The sequence below is a fragment of the Cervus canadensis genome, chromosome 13, assembly GCF_019320065.1.
Source record: "Cervus canadensis isolate Bull #8, Minnesota chromosome 13, ASM1932006v1, whole genome shotgun sequence".
Taxonomy (NCBI): domain Eukaryota; kingdom Metazoa; phylum Chordata; class Mammalia; order Artiodactyla; family Cervidae; genus Cervus; species Cervus canadensis.
Genome location: NC_057398.1, coordinates 4,437,431 through 4,455,639, shown reverse-complemented (window position 1 = coordinate 4,455,639; position 18,209 = coordinate 4,437,431). Strand labels below are relative to the sequence as shown.

At 41.2% G+C, this 18,209-nt stretch overlaps 1 protein-coding gene across 1 annotated transcript in view; it reads left to right on the top strand.

Moving 5' to 3' along the window:
• CRB1 (crumbs cell polarity complex component 1) overlaps positions 1-18,209 on the top strand; it is a 153,887-nt gene that overhangs the window by 30,639 nt on the left and 105,039 nt on the right. Inside the window, exons 4-5 of the mRNA XM_043485819.1 lie at positions 1,169-1,308; positions 7,778-7,960. Coding sequence (XP_043341754.1) covers positions 1,169-1,308; positions 7,778-7,960 — 323 coding nt within the window. The remainder of the gene's footprint in view (positions 1-1,168; positions 1,309-7,777; positions 7,961-18,209) is intronic.

The following is an 18,209-nucleotide window of genomic DNA, read 5'->3' as shown; positions in this document are numbered from 1 at the left end:
AATGAAAAGGACATCTGTTTTGTGTGTTAGTTCTAAAAGGTCTTGTAGGTGTTCATAGAACCATTCAACTTCAGCTTCTTCAGTGTTACTGGTTGGGGCATGGGCTTGGATTACTGTGATATTGAATGGTTTGCCTTGGAAACGAACAGGGATCATTCTGTCGTTTTTGAGAGTGGATCCAAGTACTGCATTTCAGACTCTTTTGTTGACTATGATGGCTACTCCATTTCTTCTAAGGGATTCCTGCCCACAGTAGTAGATATAATGGTCATCTGAGTTAAATTCACCCATTCCAGTCCATTTTAGTTCGCTGATTCCTAGAATGTCGACATTCAGTCTTGCCATCTCCCGTTTGACCACTTCCAATTTGCCTTGATTCAAGGACCTAACATTCTAGGTTCCTATGCAGTATTGCTCTTTACAGCATCAGACCTTGCTTCTATCACCAGTCCCATCCACAACTGGGTATTGTTTTTGCTTTGGCTCCATCCTTCATTCTTTCTGGAGTTATTTCTCCACTGATCTCCAGTAGCATATTGGGCACCTACCGACCTGGGGAGTTCCTATTTCAGTATCCTATCACTTTGCCTTCTCATACTGTTCATGGGGTTCTCAAGGCAAGAATACTGAAGTGGTTTGCCATTCCCTTCTCCAGTGGACCACATTCCATCAGACCTCTCCACCATGACCTGACGTCTTGGGTGGCCCCACACAGCATGGCTTAGTTTCATTGAGTTAGACACGACTGTGGTCCTGTAATCAGATTGGCTGGTTTTCTGTGATTATGGTTTTAGTGTGTCTGCCCTCTGATGCCCTCTCGCAACACCTACCATCTTACTTGGGTTTCTCTTACCTTGGACGAGGGGTATCTCCTCATGGCCGCCCCTCCTGACCTTGAACGTGGAGTAGCTCCTCTCGGCCCTCCTGAGCTCACAGCAGCCACTCCTTAGCTCTCCTTGAAACATTTGCTTGGGATAAGCAAGTCTCCTTAGCTCTCCTTAACACACTTGCTTTTACTAAAAACTTCGAGGGATCGTCTCTAGAACACTGCAAGCATATGCCTTTGGCAAGTATTAAACCCACTCTGATGGACAGGTGGAGAGACAGGATAAGGATATGTCATCCCCATGACCAAGGGCTGATGTCCCCACTTCATTTTGCTCCCCAGGTACAGCTGTACCTGCGCAGGTAGTGGATTCACGGGGACGCGCTGTGAGACCCTGATGCCCCCGTGTTCGTCAGAGCCCTGTCACAACAACGCCACCTGTGAGGACCGTGCTGACAGCTACGCCTGCCACTGCCAGCCTGGTGAGGGACAAAATTCCTTCCAGTATTCTTTTTCTTTTGTGTACAATAGAAACAAATCGCTTATGGCAAATGGAAACTAACAATTCTTGTTACTGAAGGTTCAAAACCAACTCTTTCTTCTAGTTATTGTTTGATTTAATCATGTTCTTCAGTGCTCAGACACATCTCTTGCTACACTATGCGTTATCTGAAGTTGATTACCAACCTGCCCAATCATCAGAATCTTCTAGGAGAAACACAGAGGAAAAAAATAATCAATGGAAGGGTCGATCTCAGCATGGTTTTTGTGGAGTAAAATTCACTGGAAGATGCTTCCTTGTCCTCCAAGATGTTTTCTTTGACACCTAGAACATATTAAAACCCATGAAACTCTACTAAAATCCTAAGTGCTTGTGTTATAGTTCATGGAGCCAATCAATGTGATTGTTGACGGTCTCCATAGACAGTGTAGAATGATTTTTCAGAAACTGAAGTATTCTGCTCACCTTTTATAATGTAAAAGACAATACAAGTTACACATACATAAACCATAATTTAAAATCACACTTGAAAGATAATTGGACTTGATTATCCAATCAAGTGGAAGTGATAGGGAAGAGTATGTGACATGTGAATCAACAAGCCACTCATAAATATTGATGTTAATTTTGGCAGAAAACCTGCTTGACGTATTTCAACCTAACTGTTACTAGGATTTTATTGCTAGAAATGGAAGAGCATCTCGTCTCTCTTCTTTCTTGAGCCACTGGAAAACAACCTATAAGCTTGTGATTATTTAACATCTAAGCCTGCTGACCGCCCATCCCCACTTCCCCACTCATGTTATTATCTAAGGAAAGGGAGGCCCTGTGGCTGGGGGAGGCGTGGAGACTGGGGCCAGTCTAGTCAGTAGCAGCTTCTGATCAAAAGTCATCTCATTGCCTGAGGAACATTTAGCATGCTTTGGTGAAAACCAAACAAACTTAAAAGTGTAAAAGGAGGTTTGGAATTCGCCTGTGTACCTCATGTGTCTCCCCGCTTCCAGATACTGAAGAGGACGTGTTTGTTATCCTTTGGTCATTGGTCCTCATGACTAGGAAACAATTTGTAACACTTGAATCAACAGGTCACCTCCAACACTGAATTTTTTTCCAAAACATGTTATTCCACATTCTTGTCATCAGCCAACCCTCAACACTCAGTCAACACTCTGAACAGGACCTCAGTCCAGAAGCAGGGGGTGGAGTGGACAGCTTGGGAGCAGGACAAGTCCACCATTTGCTAACTGAGTAAACTAGGGTGAATTACCTCTGAATTCTTACATTTTTCATCCACAAATGAAGGATAAAGTAGCTATTTGTAGTACTGTTGTGAGGGGTAAAATTATAAAAAGGGAGCCTGGCATATATTGAGTACTCAAAAAAAAAAAAAAAAAAGCAAGTATTATTACTACATTCCAGGTTCTACACCAGGAGGTGGAAATTGTATATGACAGATGGTTTCTGTGCTCTAAAGTAGGGGTCCCCAACCTCTGGGGTCTAATGCCTGGTGATTTGAGGTGAGCTGATGTAATAATAATAGAAATAAAGTGTGCAATAAATGTAATGTGTTTGAATCATCCTGAAACCAGCTCCCCACCCCTCTCCAGTTCATGGAAAAATTGTCTTCCACGAAACTGGTCCCTGGTGCCAGAAAAGTTGGGTCCCTGTTCTAAAGGGTTTGTAATGGAGTCAAGCAGCAAAGGAGAGCTGCCTAAGAAAGACCATCATGAGTACCATTCATTCAAGCCCCAAAGATCTCACTGCCCACTGTATATATGAGGGATTAGGGCATCAAAAAGACATGGTTCCTCCTTCCAAGGAGCCTCAATTCTAGCAGGACTACAGTGTGGAAAGAATTGTGTACAGTACAATTTTGGGTGGCTCAGATGGTAAAGAATCTGCCTGCAATGCGGGAGACCTGGGTTTGATCCCTGGGTCGAGAAGATCCCCTGGAGAAAGAAATGACAACTCACTCCAGTATTCTTGCCTGGGAAATTCCATGGACAGAGGAGCCTAGCAGGCTACAGTCCATGGTGTTGCAAAGAGTTAGACATGACTGAGTGACTAACACTTTTACTTTCATAAGAATCTCTAATAAATTCTGTAAAAGGGAATAAGGAGAGAAAATGTTTAGCAATGGCTTGTCCGAGGAGGCAGCATTTTAGAACACTTGAAAGATCGCTAAGCACATCCCAGAAATGTACCCACTAGCTGTGTGACTTTGGCCACGTCTCTGCTCTGAGCCTCGGTTTCCTCATTGACAGATAAAGCAGAGCTGATGATGATAATATCCGCCTCATAGTGTCGTAGTCGAGTGAAGTCCAGCAATACAGGAGGAGCTCCCAGCTCAGCCTAGACCACAGCAAGTCGATCAATGTCAACCCGACACCGGAATTAGGAGATGGGCCATTCTGGACCCTAAGGCCAGCAGGTGGTAGCTCATTCCTTGTTTAAGGACAGAAGAGAGGAAAAAAGAAAGGAGAAAGATGAAAGGGCAGCAGGAGCACAGAGGAAAGAGCCCGTCCCACGGGGGGCCTGGAGGGACTGTTCAGAATGCTGGGTTATGCAGGGCTGAGGGTAGAGAGGGCTGAGGAGCAGGATGAGACTGAAGCCAGATCACGAGGTCCACCCTGCAAACCCTGGGGCAGTCTGACCTGTTCATTTAAGAAGAGCTCCCTGGCACTTCGATGGAAGAGTGATGGAGAGAAATAAGGCTAATCGCAGGGAGTCCCGTGAGAGTTCTGCATCAGTTTAAATAAGAGGTAAGTCACGGACCGGAACAAAGAAGCCAGTGGTGAGGGTGGATGTGAGTGTAAGGACAGCCACGGGAGCCCTTCAGGAGGTGGAAATGACACGGGGATTGGGAAAGGAGCGCCAATTTAGGACAGTTCTGCTTCTGAGTTTCTCTCTTGGGTCACTGGATGGATGTCGATTTTGCCTAGGGAGAAAACTCATAATGTCTTTGTACCCAGTTCTCACAGTTACATATAAAGAGAGGGTTTAATGCCACAAGCTACTCTATATCTAAGAATCAGAGACCATTCCTTTGGATCATGTGGCGACTGCCAGTGAGCACGATGATGAGAATAAGCGCTGTAATTGCCCAGGGTCCTCATTTCAGGGGTAATTAATCACAAGTGTCAGTCACCTTAAATGCTTATCTTAAAAGTTTTCCTATTACCCAGAAAAGATTGGCTTTTTTTTTTAAACATGTAATTTAAGAACCCTGGGGTCTTGACTCAGCATCATATTGTTTCTTTGTACAGAGTTTTATAGGAAAACTTGTTAGAACTATTGAATGTAGCCTTGACTGAAGGAATCTATTTATATACCTGGTTAAAGGGAACAGCAAACAGAATCCCCACAGGGCCCCGTGGTAGGGACGGGACCCGTAATACCATAAATCAGAACTTTCTAACGTTCAGGATAAGAATAAAGACAATGCGTGAGCCGGAAAGCAAAAAAGGATTTATGAAAGTACTAAATTACTTCCTAACCTGGGTTGTGCAGAAGTCTTCAAACTCAGAATGAAAAGAAAGTTGAAAATAGAACTTTAGTAAGTCAACTGTAGCACAACACGTTTATAAAAACTTGTGAAAACCATTATTTAGTGAATATGTGTAGATCCTTAAGTATGAAATAAAAACGCTTAAGAAGTAAACATTCAGGCTTCAGAGACTGAGGGTTCAAGGGGTGGGAGGGTCATAACGAAGGACTGTGGAACCCTCATCTGGCATGTGCTTGCAGCTTCCTTCTCAACTCCCAGTTTCTTCTTGAGAAGGTTGATAAAGACCCCAGGGGTCAAATGTGACAAAAGCATTATACTGACGAGCAGCAGAATTTGTGTTGCGGTTATGATTTGACATGGGACCCCATATAGCTTTCTATTAAAACTACAAGATGAGCATTCATATCATGTTCTCATTATTTGCTTATAAAGAGTTCATCAACTATCTAGTTTATTTGCTAAGCAAGGATTATCTTCTAAATTGTTGATTAGTTCTGTCTGAATCTCATTCAGGAGTTGACTGAAGGCCTAGTACTCAGGTGTTGCTCAGTCCTAGCGTGGTGAATGAAAAAACACAGTCTCTGCTTTTATGGAGCTTACAGTCTGTTGAGGGAGACGGCTACATAAATAAGTGAAAACTATGTCGTTTGTTTAGTCACTCAGTTATGTCTGATCTTTCTGCGACCTGGTGGACTGCAGCCCGCCAGGCTCCTCTGTCCATGGGATTTGCAGGCAAGAACACCGGAGTAGGTTGTCATTCCCTTCTCCAGGGGTTTTTCCTGACCCAGGGGTGGAACCCAAGTCTCCTGCATTGCAGGCAGATTCTTTACTGTCTGAGCAATCAAATGAAAATTATATATGTGATGAATTTTTAAAGATACCTCTAAAATAAGCACATAATACCATTCTTTATAAGACAGTGAAAGGAAAGAATTGGGTATGTGAGAGAAAAAGGTTCTTATTTAGATCTGTCCATGAGGAAATGACATTCTGAAAAAGTAACAAAAGATCGAGTTGGAAAACTTAAGAGTTATCCAAGCACAGTCTTGGAGGAGAGTTTTCTAGGGGAGGGAACGGTGTTCTAAAGGCCCTGGGACAGAAAGCATTCTAGGGACAGGAACAGATTTGGGAATGGGGCCAGATAATAAGGGGCTGGTCAGGTTAAGGATTTTGAACTTTATTCTGTGCGAAAAGTAAAGTCATTGAATGGTTTCAAAGTAAATAAGGACCATGATTTGATTTATAACCTTTACCACTTTGGATTGTAAATTTTATTTTAAAAACATATTTCTCAGCAGTTAAGTGACATTACAGAGATCTGTAGGTGAAGTCATTTGTATTATAAGTCAGATTGTGTTCCTATAGGAACTTCATACATCTCTTTCATCGTCTCACAAAACAGCTGGTGTGATCCTGGACACACTCCTCAGCATTATATTAGCATCTTACTAAATTTACATTTTTGGGCTAGCACTATGCATAGTATGTAAATAGTCAAAATCGGTAAGAAAAGCAACCTAGTGGAAAAAGATGAAATGATAAAAAAATTTCAAAAAATATTAAATTCAATAATATCTGGGGAAGATATAAAACAAACAATGATAAGGTATGATTTTTTATCTAGCCAACTGGTAAACATTTTTGCTTGGTATGGCAAGTGTTGCCAAGGGTCTGGACCATACATACTCTTATCCTGTGCCAGGAGACATGTAACAACCTCTACAGTTTCTCTAGAGGTCGTTACCAGCATCTATTAAAATGTGAAATGCCCGTAACCTATAACCCAGAAATCCCACTCCTAGCATAGACCCCAGTGTTGCACTCAGACATTTGCACAAGCCACATATATGATGTTATTCAATGCAATATTGTAATAGCAAAAATGTATATAAACCCCCTAAGGGAATGGAATGGTCAGATTATGTGCATCTATGTTATGGAATACTTGGCAATAGTTAAAAATTATGAGTGATCTCTATATTTCCAACATGGATAGATTGTGCAAGGGAGTAGAGAAACCAGGCTGTACTGAAGGATGCATGCAGTCAGTACAATTCCAGTTACGTTAACACACACGATAAATAGACACATATATAGTTTTAACAGGTGCATATGTCAGTAAAACCACAGAAAATAGTTCTGGCAGGGACTTTCTTTTTTATTTAATACCCAAATGTTTTATAAAATACTAAATCATTCATGTTTTATTGTTTTTATTCTTGTCCCTAGTAAAATGACCCAGCTAAATCCATTCAAATACAAAATAGTTTTTTCTTCTGTCTCACTGTGTGTAAGGAAATCATTTCCCTCTGCTTCGAGGTTTAAGAGAAGAATTTAGGCTTGGCTATTTGCTTTCTCCTGAGTGTGTGTGTATGCTAAGTCGCTTCAGTCCTGTCTGACTCTGTAACACTGTGGACCATAGCCTGCCAGGCTCCTCTGTCCATGGGATTCTCCAGGCAGGAACACTAGAGTGGGTTGCCATCTCCTCCTCCAGGGGATCTTCCTGACCCAGGGATTGAACCCACGCCTTTTACATCTCCTATATTGGCAGGCGAGTTCTTTACCACTAGCGCCCACCTGCAGTCTGCTGACTTTACATGTATACCCTGGAAAAATATATCATTTTTTTTTCTTGCTTAACATTCAAACAGTTGGAATGTTTGAAGAATTGGAGTTTAGTTAAAACTTCAGGTCAAGTCAAGATGATCCTGAAGCCCCTTGTTCGTCCGTCTTTGTTAAGTGTCGGGTGGTACTATGGAAGTGATGCCACTGTTGCTCTTAGGTTTACGGAAGCCCCCTTTATCAGATCCCCTTGCCGGCTCCCCGAGGGGGGCCCAGCACCCGTTACCTGGTGCCACGTGCTAGCCAGCCTCCGGTCAGACGCGCGCTCCATGGTTGAGGAGCTCTGAGCCCACAGTCTCTCTGGCTGTTTATCCTGCAGGTTACACGGGCGTCCAGTGTGAAACCGACCTCGACGGATGCGGGAGTGGCCCCTGCCAGGCTGGCGGGCAGTGCGTGGAGCTGTCCTCGGAGACAGCGCGTGAGCGCCTGGCCCAGCTGCAGTCTGCATCCGGCCGCCCTGAAGCCTCCGGTTACGTCTGTGTCTGTCCACCCGGACTTACAGGTGAGGCCCAGTGCTGGGGAGACAACTTGACTTTTTAGCATTTGCCGGCAGATCACGCATCCACCCAGAGAGCGGTGCTGTGTAACCTCTGTGCCCTGGTGCAAAGGGTCCCCCTTGTGGGCCTGGAAAATACCTCGTTTCACCTATCCTGCTTCCTCAAATCATGCTGCTCCTGCTGCTGCTGCTGAGTCGCTTCAGTCGTGTCCAACCCTGTGCGACCCCATAGACGGCAGCCCACCAGGCTCCGCCGTCCCTGGGATTCTCCAGGCAAGAACACTGGAGGGGGCTGCCATTTCCTTCTCCAGTGCATGAAAGTGAAAAGTGAAAGTGAAGTCACTCAGTCGTGTCTGACTCTTCGCAACCCCATGGACTGCAGCCTACCAGGCTCCTCCACCCATGGAATTTTTCAGGCAAGAGTACTAGAGTGGGGTGCCATTTCCTTCTCCCCTCAAATCATGAGGAAAATGTTAAAAACAGGGGTAGAAGAGTCGTAGGAAAGGGAGATACTTGTATACTTTATCCTGGGGAATTAGAAGCCAACTCAAGCTCTTCACCTTAGAGACAGAAAATTTTAGAGTTTTTGTGTCATTAAATTTTATAATGATGTTACGTTTTATGTTCAAATTTGCTTAAAAAGTTAGCGTATTTATATTTACACTGAGAACAATGATCTAGTCTCAAGTAATCAACTATTCTCTAGCGAAAGTTTTTTCCCATATCAAATTTAAAGGGCTCTGTCTTATTCTACCATATTCTTACTCTAAACCCAGTGGAACTTTGCATGAACAGTTGTGTTTGTGTCTGTTCCCATTTCTGGAACTTTTCTGAAGTTTGGTGATGGTCCTGTATGTGATGATGAGCAGCAGTTACCTGAAGTTGCATAGATGCCACTGAGAAAACTAACCGCAACCTAGTTCCCTACCATATTTCTCCCTTCATAGATCCAGTGATATCTGAGGGCAAAATCTCAGCTGCTGTTGGGGATTTCTGAGAAAAGTAAATAAGGAATAAGAAAAAAAGGGGGTGGGTCTATTTACCCTTAGTGTTCCCTTTCTTTTAATGTCTCAGTTTTTATGTGTAATGACCTTTGATTCTTGGCAGTGTTTGCTATAAAGTTGCTGTAGAGAATGTCCTGATTCACTGTCCCCTCTGTGAAAACACAGAAGAGAAAAGTCTCGCCAGGGTCAACGTCAGGAGAAGTATAGTTCTTCCTGAATAGCTTCTAGCTTGCATGCTTTTCCCCCTTAGTAAAAGTGTGCAAATAAATCTTGATAAATGAAAAAAAAGCTTGAAATAAATCTTGCAATACATCACAGTTCCCAACAACGTAAGATGCTGGAAATCTTATAGGTAAAAGTGGGTTCTACAAGCATATAGGTTTTTCTGATAATACATTTCTGTATTTACCCCACCCCTGGGATTATTTAAATTTCCTGTTTCTTATTTTTTTCATGTATTTTTTTCTTGTATTTTCTGAATTGTATGATCGTGGTATAGTGTGAGTAATTTTGTTAACCACTGTAAGTTCCTCTTGAAACAAGGTAAGGGAGTTACAAATGTTTTTCTTGGGTTTAAGGTTATAAAGAGGAGATTCTGTCAAAGTCAGAGGCCACTGCTAATGTTGCCTCATCGGAGGAAAGAACATGGCTGACCGATGTATCTGCAGATCTGAGCAAGAGAGGCAATAACATGCCCCAGGAAATTGTGCTGGCCTTGATTTCTGAGGAGCAGCTGGGAATGACTACATGAGTTAAGAAGTCCTGGGCTGCCCCAAGTATGGCTTCATGAAATTGCTCATTTTCCCACTCATGTGACTTCCAAAGAGGGTTCTCAGAATCATTTGTCCTTCAGATGGAGATTCAGGGTCACATGTGTGTTTGCTCGCTCAGTCCTGTCTGACTCTTTGCAACCCCACAGACTGTAGCCCACCAGGCTTCTCTGTCGGTGAGATTTCCCAGGCAAGAACACTGGAGTGGGTTGCCATTTCCTTCTCCTGGGGATCTTCCCCACCCAGGGATGGAACTCGTCTCGCCTGCATTGGCAGGCGGATTCTTTACCACTGAGCCACCTGGGAAGCCCCTTTGTAGGCTGACTCATATCAGGCTTATACGTAATTTGTTAAATGTATCTTATACATATTTTATTAGGCTTATACCTAAGTATTTCATTTTGGGAGTGCCACTATAAATGGTACTGTGTTGTTAATTTCAAATTCCATGTGTTCACTGCTGTTAGGTAGGAAAGTAATTGACTTTTGACTTTTATATATTAACCTTGTGCTCAGATACTGTGCTATAATCATTTATTAGTTCTAGGATATTTTTTGTCAGTTCTTGCATATTTTCTACATGAACAATCATGCTCCTGCCTTTTAAAACTATTAATGTTTACACAGTATGCCTTTTTCCATCCTTATACTTTCAACTCTCTTGTCTTTTAATTTGAAGTGAGTTTCTTTTAAATGTCATAATAAAACATATTATTGCATCATGCTTTTTAAAAATTGTTTTGTCAACCTCTGCTTTTTAGTTGATATATTTAGACTCTCTACCTGTAAGTAATTATTGATGTGGTTGGGGTAAACTGTGCCATTTTATTATTTGTTTTCTGTTTGATTTCTTTGTTTCTCTTTTCTTACCTTTCTATGGGGTACTTGACCATTTTTTAATGTTTTCATCTTGATTTAGTTCTAGTATTTTTAGATGTATTGTGTATTTTTCATATATACAATATGGCTGTTCTGCGTATTATAGTGTATACATGTAACTCATAGCCTATTGGTATTAATATTTTACAATTTTGGGTGAAGCAGAGGAAAACTCTTTTTCCATTTAGGTCCCTTTATCTTCCCCACTTTAAAGTATCATTGTCTTGAGGATAAGATGGTATTCTAATTCTTATTTTAATCATTACATATAATTTAGAAAGTTTATGAAAAGAAGGGTGTTCTGTTAGGTTTACCTGCCCTCTCCATTGTTCTTTCTTTCTGCCTTTTGCCTCAAGATTCTTACGCTACTAGTTCCTTTCTGCTTAAAGAACTTTCTTTAGCTTTTCTTTAAGAGTTGGTGTTCTAGTGACAATTCTTTTAGTTTTTGTTTATCTGAGAAGGTCTTTATTGACCATTTATTCCTGAAGGATGGTTTGTTGAATATAGAATTCATGATTGACAATTCTTTTCTTTAAGCATTTGAAAAAATATACATCTCTTCCTTCTGCACTGTATGTTTTCAAGCAAGAAATCCACTCTCATTGAAATTGATGGTCCCCTGTAGGTAGCACATCCCTTCTCTGACTCCTTGCAGAGAAAAATTATGGAGTGATAACACCTTCAACTCCATCTTTAGTTTTCAGAATTTTATTTGTGAATATGTCTCTGTGTCTATTTTTTTCCAATTTGAAATTCACTCAGCTTTTCAAATCTGTGGATTTATGTCTTTTGTCAAATTTAGGATGTCTTTAGCCAAGTTTTTCTTTTATTGCTCTTTCAGCCCTAGTCTCTTTTTCTTCTCCTGCAACTCTGATAATGTAAGCTTTGTGCCTTTTCCTACTTTTCCACAGATTCCCGAGTTCTGTTAATTTTCCCCTCTTTTTTGTTTAGAATGGGTAAATGTTATTGATCTGTCCTCCAGATTCACAGATTTTATTCTCTTTCATCTTCTCTCCACTATTGTGCCCATCCAGAGAATTGATCATTTCTCCTATTTTATTTTCCAGTTTTATAATTTCCATATTTTATAATCTAATTCTTTGCTGATATTGTCTATTTTTCCTTTTACTCAAGAGAATTTGTAATTGCTTATTAAATCATTTTAGGATGGTTACTTTAAATCTTTGTCAGACAGTTTCAAGATATGATTCAGCTCAGACTGAGTTGATGACATCAGTTCACTTTCTTTTCTCACTCAAGTTGTAGTTTTTCTGATTCTTGATGTGATGGGTGATTTCTCAGTTGTATCTAGGATATTTTGGACATTGTGTTAGGAAACTGTTGGTCTTATTTGAGTTTTTAAAATGTAATCAGGCAGTCAGCTTTTTCGTCTTGACAACAGGTCATAGTCTACTTCTGTGGGCTCTGCAGGCCCAGTGCCCAGTTAGATTTCAGGGTCGTGGCCTTTTGGTCGGCTCGGTACATCTGGTGCCACTTCGGCTCCCACTGATCTCTGCTGATGATATAAATGACACAGTTTACTTCTTTCAGGCTATACACATTTGCAGTTCCATCACTTGTTAGATTAAAATAAATTTCCATCATGATGAAAAATGCAGTTGTGACTAATACATTTAATGACAGACCTCCATTCAAAGAAACCATTATAGTTGTTAAATATAGCTACAAGCTTTTCCAGTTTTAAAATTATAATTAAGGATGTCTCTTTTGCTATTTACTCCATGTACAGTTATGTTCCATATTGAAAATAGTTGTGGTTGCATACTTAATGTAATTTCTAACTTTTTATAATATAAAAAGTGAATAATATCAGAGTATAAATTAAGTGAGATTCCAAGAAGACGGTACCCAGAGAGACAGAAATAAAGAGAGCTCCAAGCCGTGGAAAAGGGGAAATAGAGAAGACATGGGTCCGACTCAGTCAGGTCCAACTCTTTGCAACCCCATGACCTATAACCTGCCAGGTTCCTCTCTGTCCCTGAGATTCTCCAGACAAGAATACTGGAGTAGGTAGCTATCCCCTTCTCCAGGAAATCTTCCCGACCCAGGGATTGAACCTGGATCTCCTGCATTGCAGGCAGATTTTTTACTCTTCTCTAATTATCTCAAAATCATTAAACATATTCTTCGGCAAAATTTCCTCACATGCCACCATAGCCATTTTGTACCTATAGCTGCAATGCTCAACTTGTAATGAGAATGGTGGATAAAGACTTGATTTAAAGTCTGTTTACTTAAACCCACAAAGATAATTTTAATGGTAAACTAAATAAATCTATAATTGGGGAAGGCCTGTAGTTGAAAAACACTGTTCAGTTCAGTCCAAAACTATAAATTATCTTTATTTTGTATGACCATCCTTGACCGCTACTAGAAGGAATGTTGGCTGCTTCTTTCTGTCCTCTTTTAACTTTTGACTTGGGGGCACTGGACTCAGTTCTAGGGATATAATGATGAAAATACATGGTCTCTTCCCAAAAGAAAGTGAAAGAGCGGGAGGAAAAAGATGCACAAGAATATAAGACATTACAGTGACCACCACAGTGAAGCCGTAAAAAGGTACAGCCAGAGAAATCAGGAAAGAGGACCTGTGTCTGCTACTTAGGTCAGATAGAATTTAGTGGAAATCCCAAGAATCCAGATGACTTGGTAGTATTTTAATACAAACGACCGCGTTACTTCTAAACATTAAGAAAGCATGTCGTGACCCCTGTGCTTACCCTTGAAGCATCCTGTTCTAAGCTAAATTGGAAACAATTGACTCATGTTTTTAATGTGAACATTTTGTTTCTGTTTATCAAAATGTGGTGATAAAACCTCTAACAAGTTTCCCAACGGCTCATAAGCTAAGTCCAATTTTCAGCTTTAACTCTCACTCGCCACCTCCAATTAGCGTTTCCTCCAACGAAGAGCAGCACCATCGCTGGGCTCTGGAATGCTTCGTTGCTGCCTCCGAGGTGGGGATCTGCTGCTGCTGCCACCCATCTGCTCTGTGCATGGGAAGAGCTGAGCCGTGCAGCAGGGAACCTGCGAGGTCCTGGCTCCGAACCTCGGGCAGAAGTAGCGGGGTTCCCAACAACGAGCACCCCGATGAGAACCACCTGGCAGAGTGGCTGCACGTGGGGCCGCGCGTGACCAGGCTCGTCCGCCTCCAGCACAGCGTTGCTAAAAATGAAGTGTTCACGTCTCCTTAGAAGTTAAATCCTGTCATTCTACCCAAATCCCGCTAAAATAGACACACAGGACTGAACATGTAACACGGAAAGCTTCCTGTATTCGTGAAGCAATGAAGCAAGCACATGGGGCCATCGGCAGCTCCTGCCCACGGAGAAATCCACAGAGTCTGTTCCTTTGTTGTTTCAGGCCCGCTGTTCTTAGAGGTGCACTTTTCCCCCTTATCAATAATTCCAAGTTTGAGACTTTAAGTCCTAAATAACTTTAACAGATATTAGATGTACATGTAAAGCTGTCACCCTAGAAGAGCAAAGTTTGCTCTCATCCTTATTTACTTAATAAAGTGTTTATTCATATTTTCCATAGATTCATCCAGTTCGTTCACCTTTGCTTTTACTGTGAATTTTAACATCTATAAACAAAACCCTTCATAGTACACGTATGATCACATTTCTGCATGCACTACTTTTGATTTAGCCGTCTCAGCTCTAACAGGAAGGGTGTGTCACCATCTTATATATCAATTGATTTTGAAAATCATCTTCATTATGCTTACTACCTACTCTCTACGAAGGTATCTTGTAGGGAAAATTAATGGTCATGATGTGGAAGGTCAAATTCAGGCCAGATACAGAGATGGCTGCATCTGTGAGACCCTCAAGACAGAGATAAATAATATCAGCTTCTTGGGTTGTGGCTTTATTGCTTTATTGTTGTTGTATAGTCATTCAGTTATGTCCAATTCTTTTGTGACCCCATGGACTTTGTAGCCTGCCAGGCTCCTGGTCCATGAGATTTCCCAGGCGAGAATACTGGAATAGATTGCCATTTTCTTCTCCAGATGACCTTCCCCACCCAGGGATCGAACCTGTGCCTCCTGTACTTGTGGGCGGATTCTCTACTACTAAGCCACCTGGGAGGCCCTTGGCTGCTTTATTAGGTTAGCATTATTTTGTTGACTTAACGTGAAACAAGCTAAGGAAAGCTCTCAAATGTATAATCAGCAGATAGATGTCACTTCTCCAAGTATTCTGGCCAACATGTATTAGGAAAAGAAAAGTTTTCTAAAACAGAAGAATAAAACCATGGCAAATCCTTCACCTTGAAGTTGATAATTAAATTATCCATAATTCATATTGTCATTCCCCTGGTGCGACTTGGATTCTATTTTTGTGTGAGAGATGTGGGCCACCACCACTTATAAGACCTGTAAGGGAAGTAACACTCCCCAATAATAGCCAGGTGTTGTTAGAGGCAAGAACTGGAAGTGGATGTTCAGAGAAGGGACCGAAGATACCAGGAGCTGGGCTGATGGGAGTCCACACCATGCCTGCACATGGCCTGGCAGCGGCCGGTTTGCCGCTGGTGAGGACAGCCATCTGGAAACCCCAATCCATTCGTTCCCTGTTGCTCAGGCTCCTCCAGGGTTTCTTTAAGCATGCTAGTCTTCAGAGGAGAAGGGGGCGACAGAGGATGACGTGGGTGGCTGGCATCATCGGCTCAGTGGACACGAGTCTGAGCAAACTCCGGGAGATGGTGATAGACAGGGAGGCCTGGCGGACTGCCCTCCCTGGGTTCTCAGAGAGTCAGACACGACTGAGCAACTGGACAACAACAGCAATGTTCAGAAAGAGCAGCATCAGTGACCTCCACCTGACTTCCTCAAAGAGGACAGCTCTTTCACCAACGGCCACTGCTGTGGTCTGTATCGAGGGTCTGTCTCTGTACGGTCACCCAGAAGATACTTGAGAAGCGCCTTTTCCTCCATCACATGCCCCTCCCTCACCACGGACACACACACATTTGTCTGCAGCTTTACTCCAGCCCTGAGCAGCTCAGGTCCCGGGCCTCAGGAGGACATTAAAACCTTAGATCAACCAAATTTACTAAGGAGTTAGGTCTCTCTTTAGAGTAAAAAGTTCTGTTACACCTGCTCTTGGTGAAACCCAGCCCTCCTTCCACAGTAGCCCCCTACCACCTCTCCCTACTCAGTCATTTAGCAAGTATTCTTGGAAAGGCTGGAGTCAGAGTTGGTTATAAGCTTGTTTAAAGTTCCTCACAATGACTTACAAGTACGCTTATCTTGGCACTCACAGGCACCCAGCACCCCAGGTGTTTTCATCCAGGCCAGGCAAGCCCTGGTCTCTGATGCCAAAATGCTCTGTACGTTGCCTAATTTTACCTGATTTCCCATCCTTTTCTGATCTGCCTACTATATGCTAAAGGTCTCAGCATTTATTATAAACTCCGTTACCACTCTCCTTAGCCTCTTCTTTATTTTATTTTTTTATTGTAGTATAATTGATTTACAACGTTGTGTTAGTTTCAAGTGTATAGCAAAGTGATTCTGGCATGTATGTGTGTGTGTGTGTGTACCTATACACACATGCATATTTCAGATGATTTTCTATTAGAGGTTATTATAAGACATTGCATATAGTTCCCTGTGCTTTATAGTAAATCTGCTGCTTATTTATTTTATGGATAGCACTTTTGTATCTGATAATCCCAAATTTCTAATTTATCTCTCCTTGACCCCTTTCCTCTTTGGTAATCATAAGCTTGATTTCTATGTCTATGCGTCTGTTTCTTTCTTTTTTGTTGTTGTTCATTTAAAAAAATTTTTGTTTGGAATGTAGTTTTGATTTACAGTGTTGAGTTAGTTTCAGCTGTCCAGCAAAGTGAATCAGTTATACATATACATATGATCTTTTTTTTTTTAGATTCTTTTACATATAAGCCATTTCAGAGTATTGAGTAGAGTTCCCTGTGCTATACAATAGGTTCTGATTAGTTATCTGTTTTATATATTATATACATTCACACCCCAGTCTTCCAATTTATCCCTCCCTGCCTCCTCCCCTGCCTCCCAGTAACCAAAAGTTGGTTTTCTACATCTGTAACTCTATTTCTGTATTGTAGAAAAGTTTACTTGTATCTTTTTTTAGATTCCACATATAAGTGATATCATATGATTTTTATCTTTCTCTCTCTGACTTCACTAAGTACGATAATCTTTAAGTCCATCCATGTGGCTGCAACAAGCAGTATTTTGTTCGTTTTTATGGTTGAATAACATTCCGTTGTATATATGTACCACATCTGCTTTATCCACTGCTCTGTTAATGGATGTCCAGGTTGCTTCCATGTCTGGGCTACTGTAATAGTGTTTTAGTTAATATTGGGGTCCATGCATCTTTTTAATAATGGTTTTCTCCAGACATATGCCCTGTAAAACTGTTACTGTTTGCAGATGACATGATTCTATACATAGAAAACCCTAAGGATGCTACTAGAAAACTACTAGAGATCATCAATGAATTTGGTAAAGTTGCAGGATACAGAATTAATACACACAAATTTCTTGCATTCCTATAAACTAACAATAAAAGATCAGAAAGAGAATTGCCATCATGTCAAAAAGAATAAAATTCTTAGGAATAAACCTGTTGAAGGAGGCAAAAGACTGGTACTCAGAAAATTGGGAGGTACTTATGAAAAAAATAAAAGATGACACAAACAAATGGAAAGACATACCCTGTTCTTGGACTGGAAGAGTCAACATTGTGAAAATGACTCTACTACCCAAAGCAATCTATAGATTCAGTGCAATCCCTATCAAACTACCAATGGCATTTTTCACAGAATGAGAACAAGAAATTTTACAATTTGCACGGAAACACAGAAGGCCACAAATAGCCAAAGAGATGCTGAGAAGGAGAAACGGAGTTGGAGGAATCAGGCTCTGACTTCAGACTACCCTACAGAGCTGCAGTAATAAAAACAGCAGAGCACTGGCACAAAAACAGAAATTGATGGAACAGGATTAAAGTCCATGCAACTATGGCCACCCCGTCTATTACAAAGGAGGCTGGAACATACAATGGAGAAAAGACAACCTCTTCAGTAAGTGGTGCTGGGAACTGGACAGCTACATGGAAAAGAATGAAACTACAGCACTCCCTAACACCATACACAAAGATAAATTCAAAATGGACTAAAGACCTAAATGTAAGGCCAGATACTACAAAACTCATAGAGGAAAATATAGGCAGAACACTCTTTGACATAAATCATAGAAATATCTTTTTTGAGCTGTCCCTTACAGTAATGAAAATAAAAATAAACAAAGGCACCTAACTAAACTTAAAAGATTTTACACAGCAAAGGAAACCATAAACAAAACATAAAGGCAGCTCTCAGAATGGGAGAAAATATTTACAAATGAAGCAGCAGATAAGGGATTAATCTCCAAAATACACAAACTCGTGTTGCATATTGAGTATATGAAGCTCAATATTAAAACAATCAAACAAATAAAGAACCCAATCAAAAAATGAGCTGAAGATCTAAACAGAGACTTTTCCAAAGAAGTCATACTAAAAAACTAAAGCACATACTAAAAGG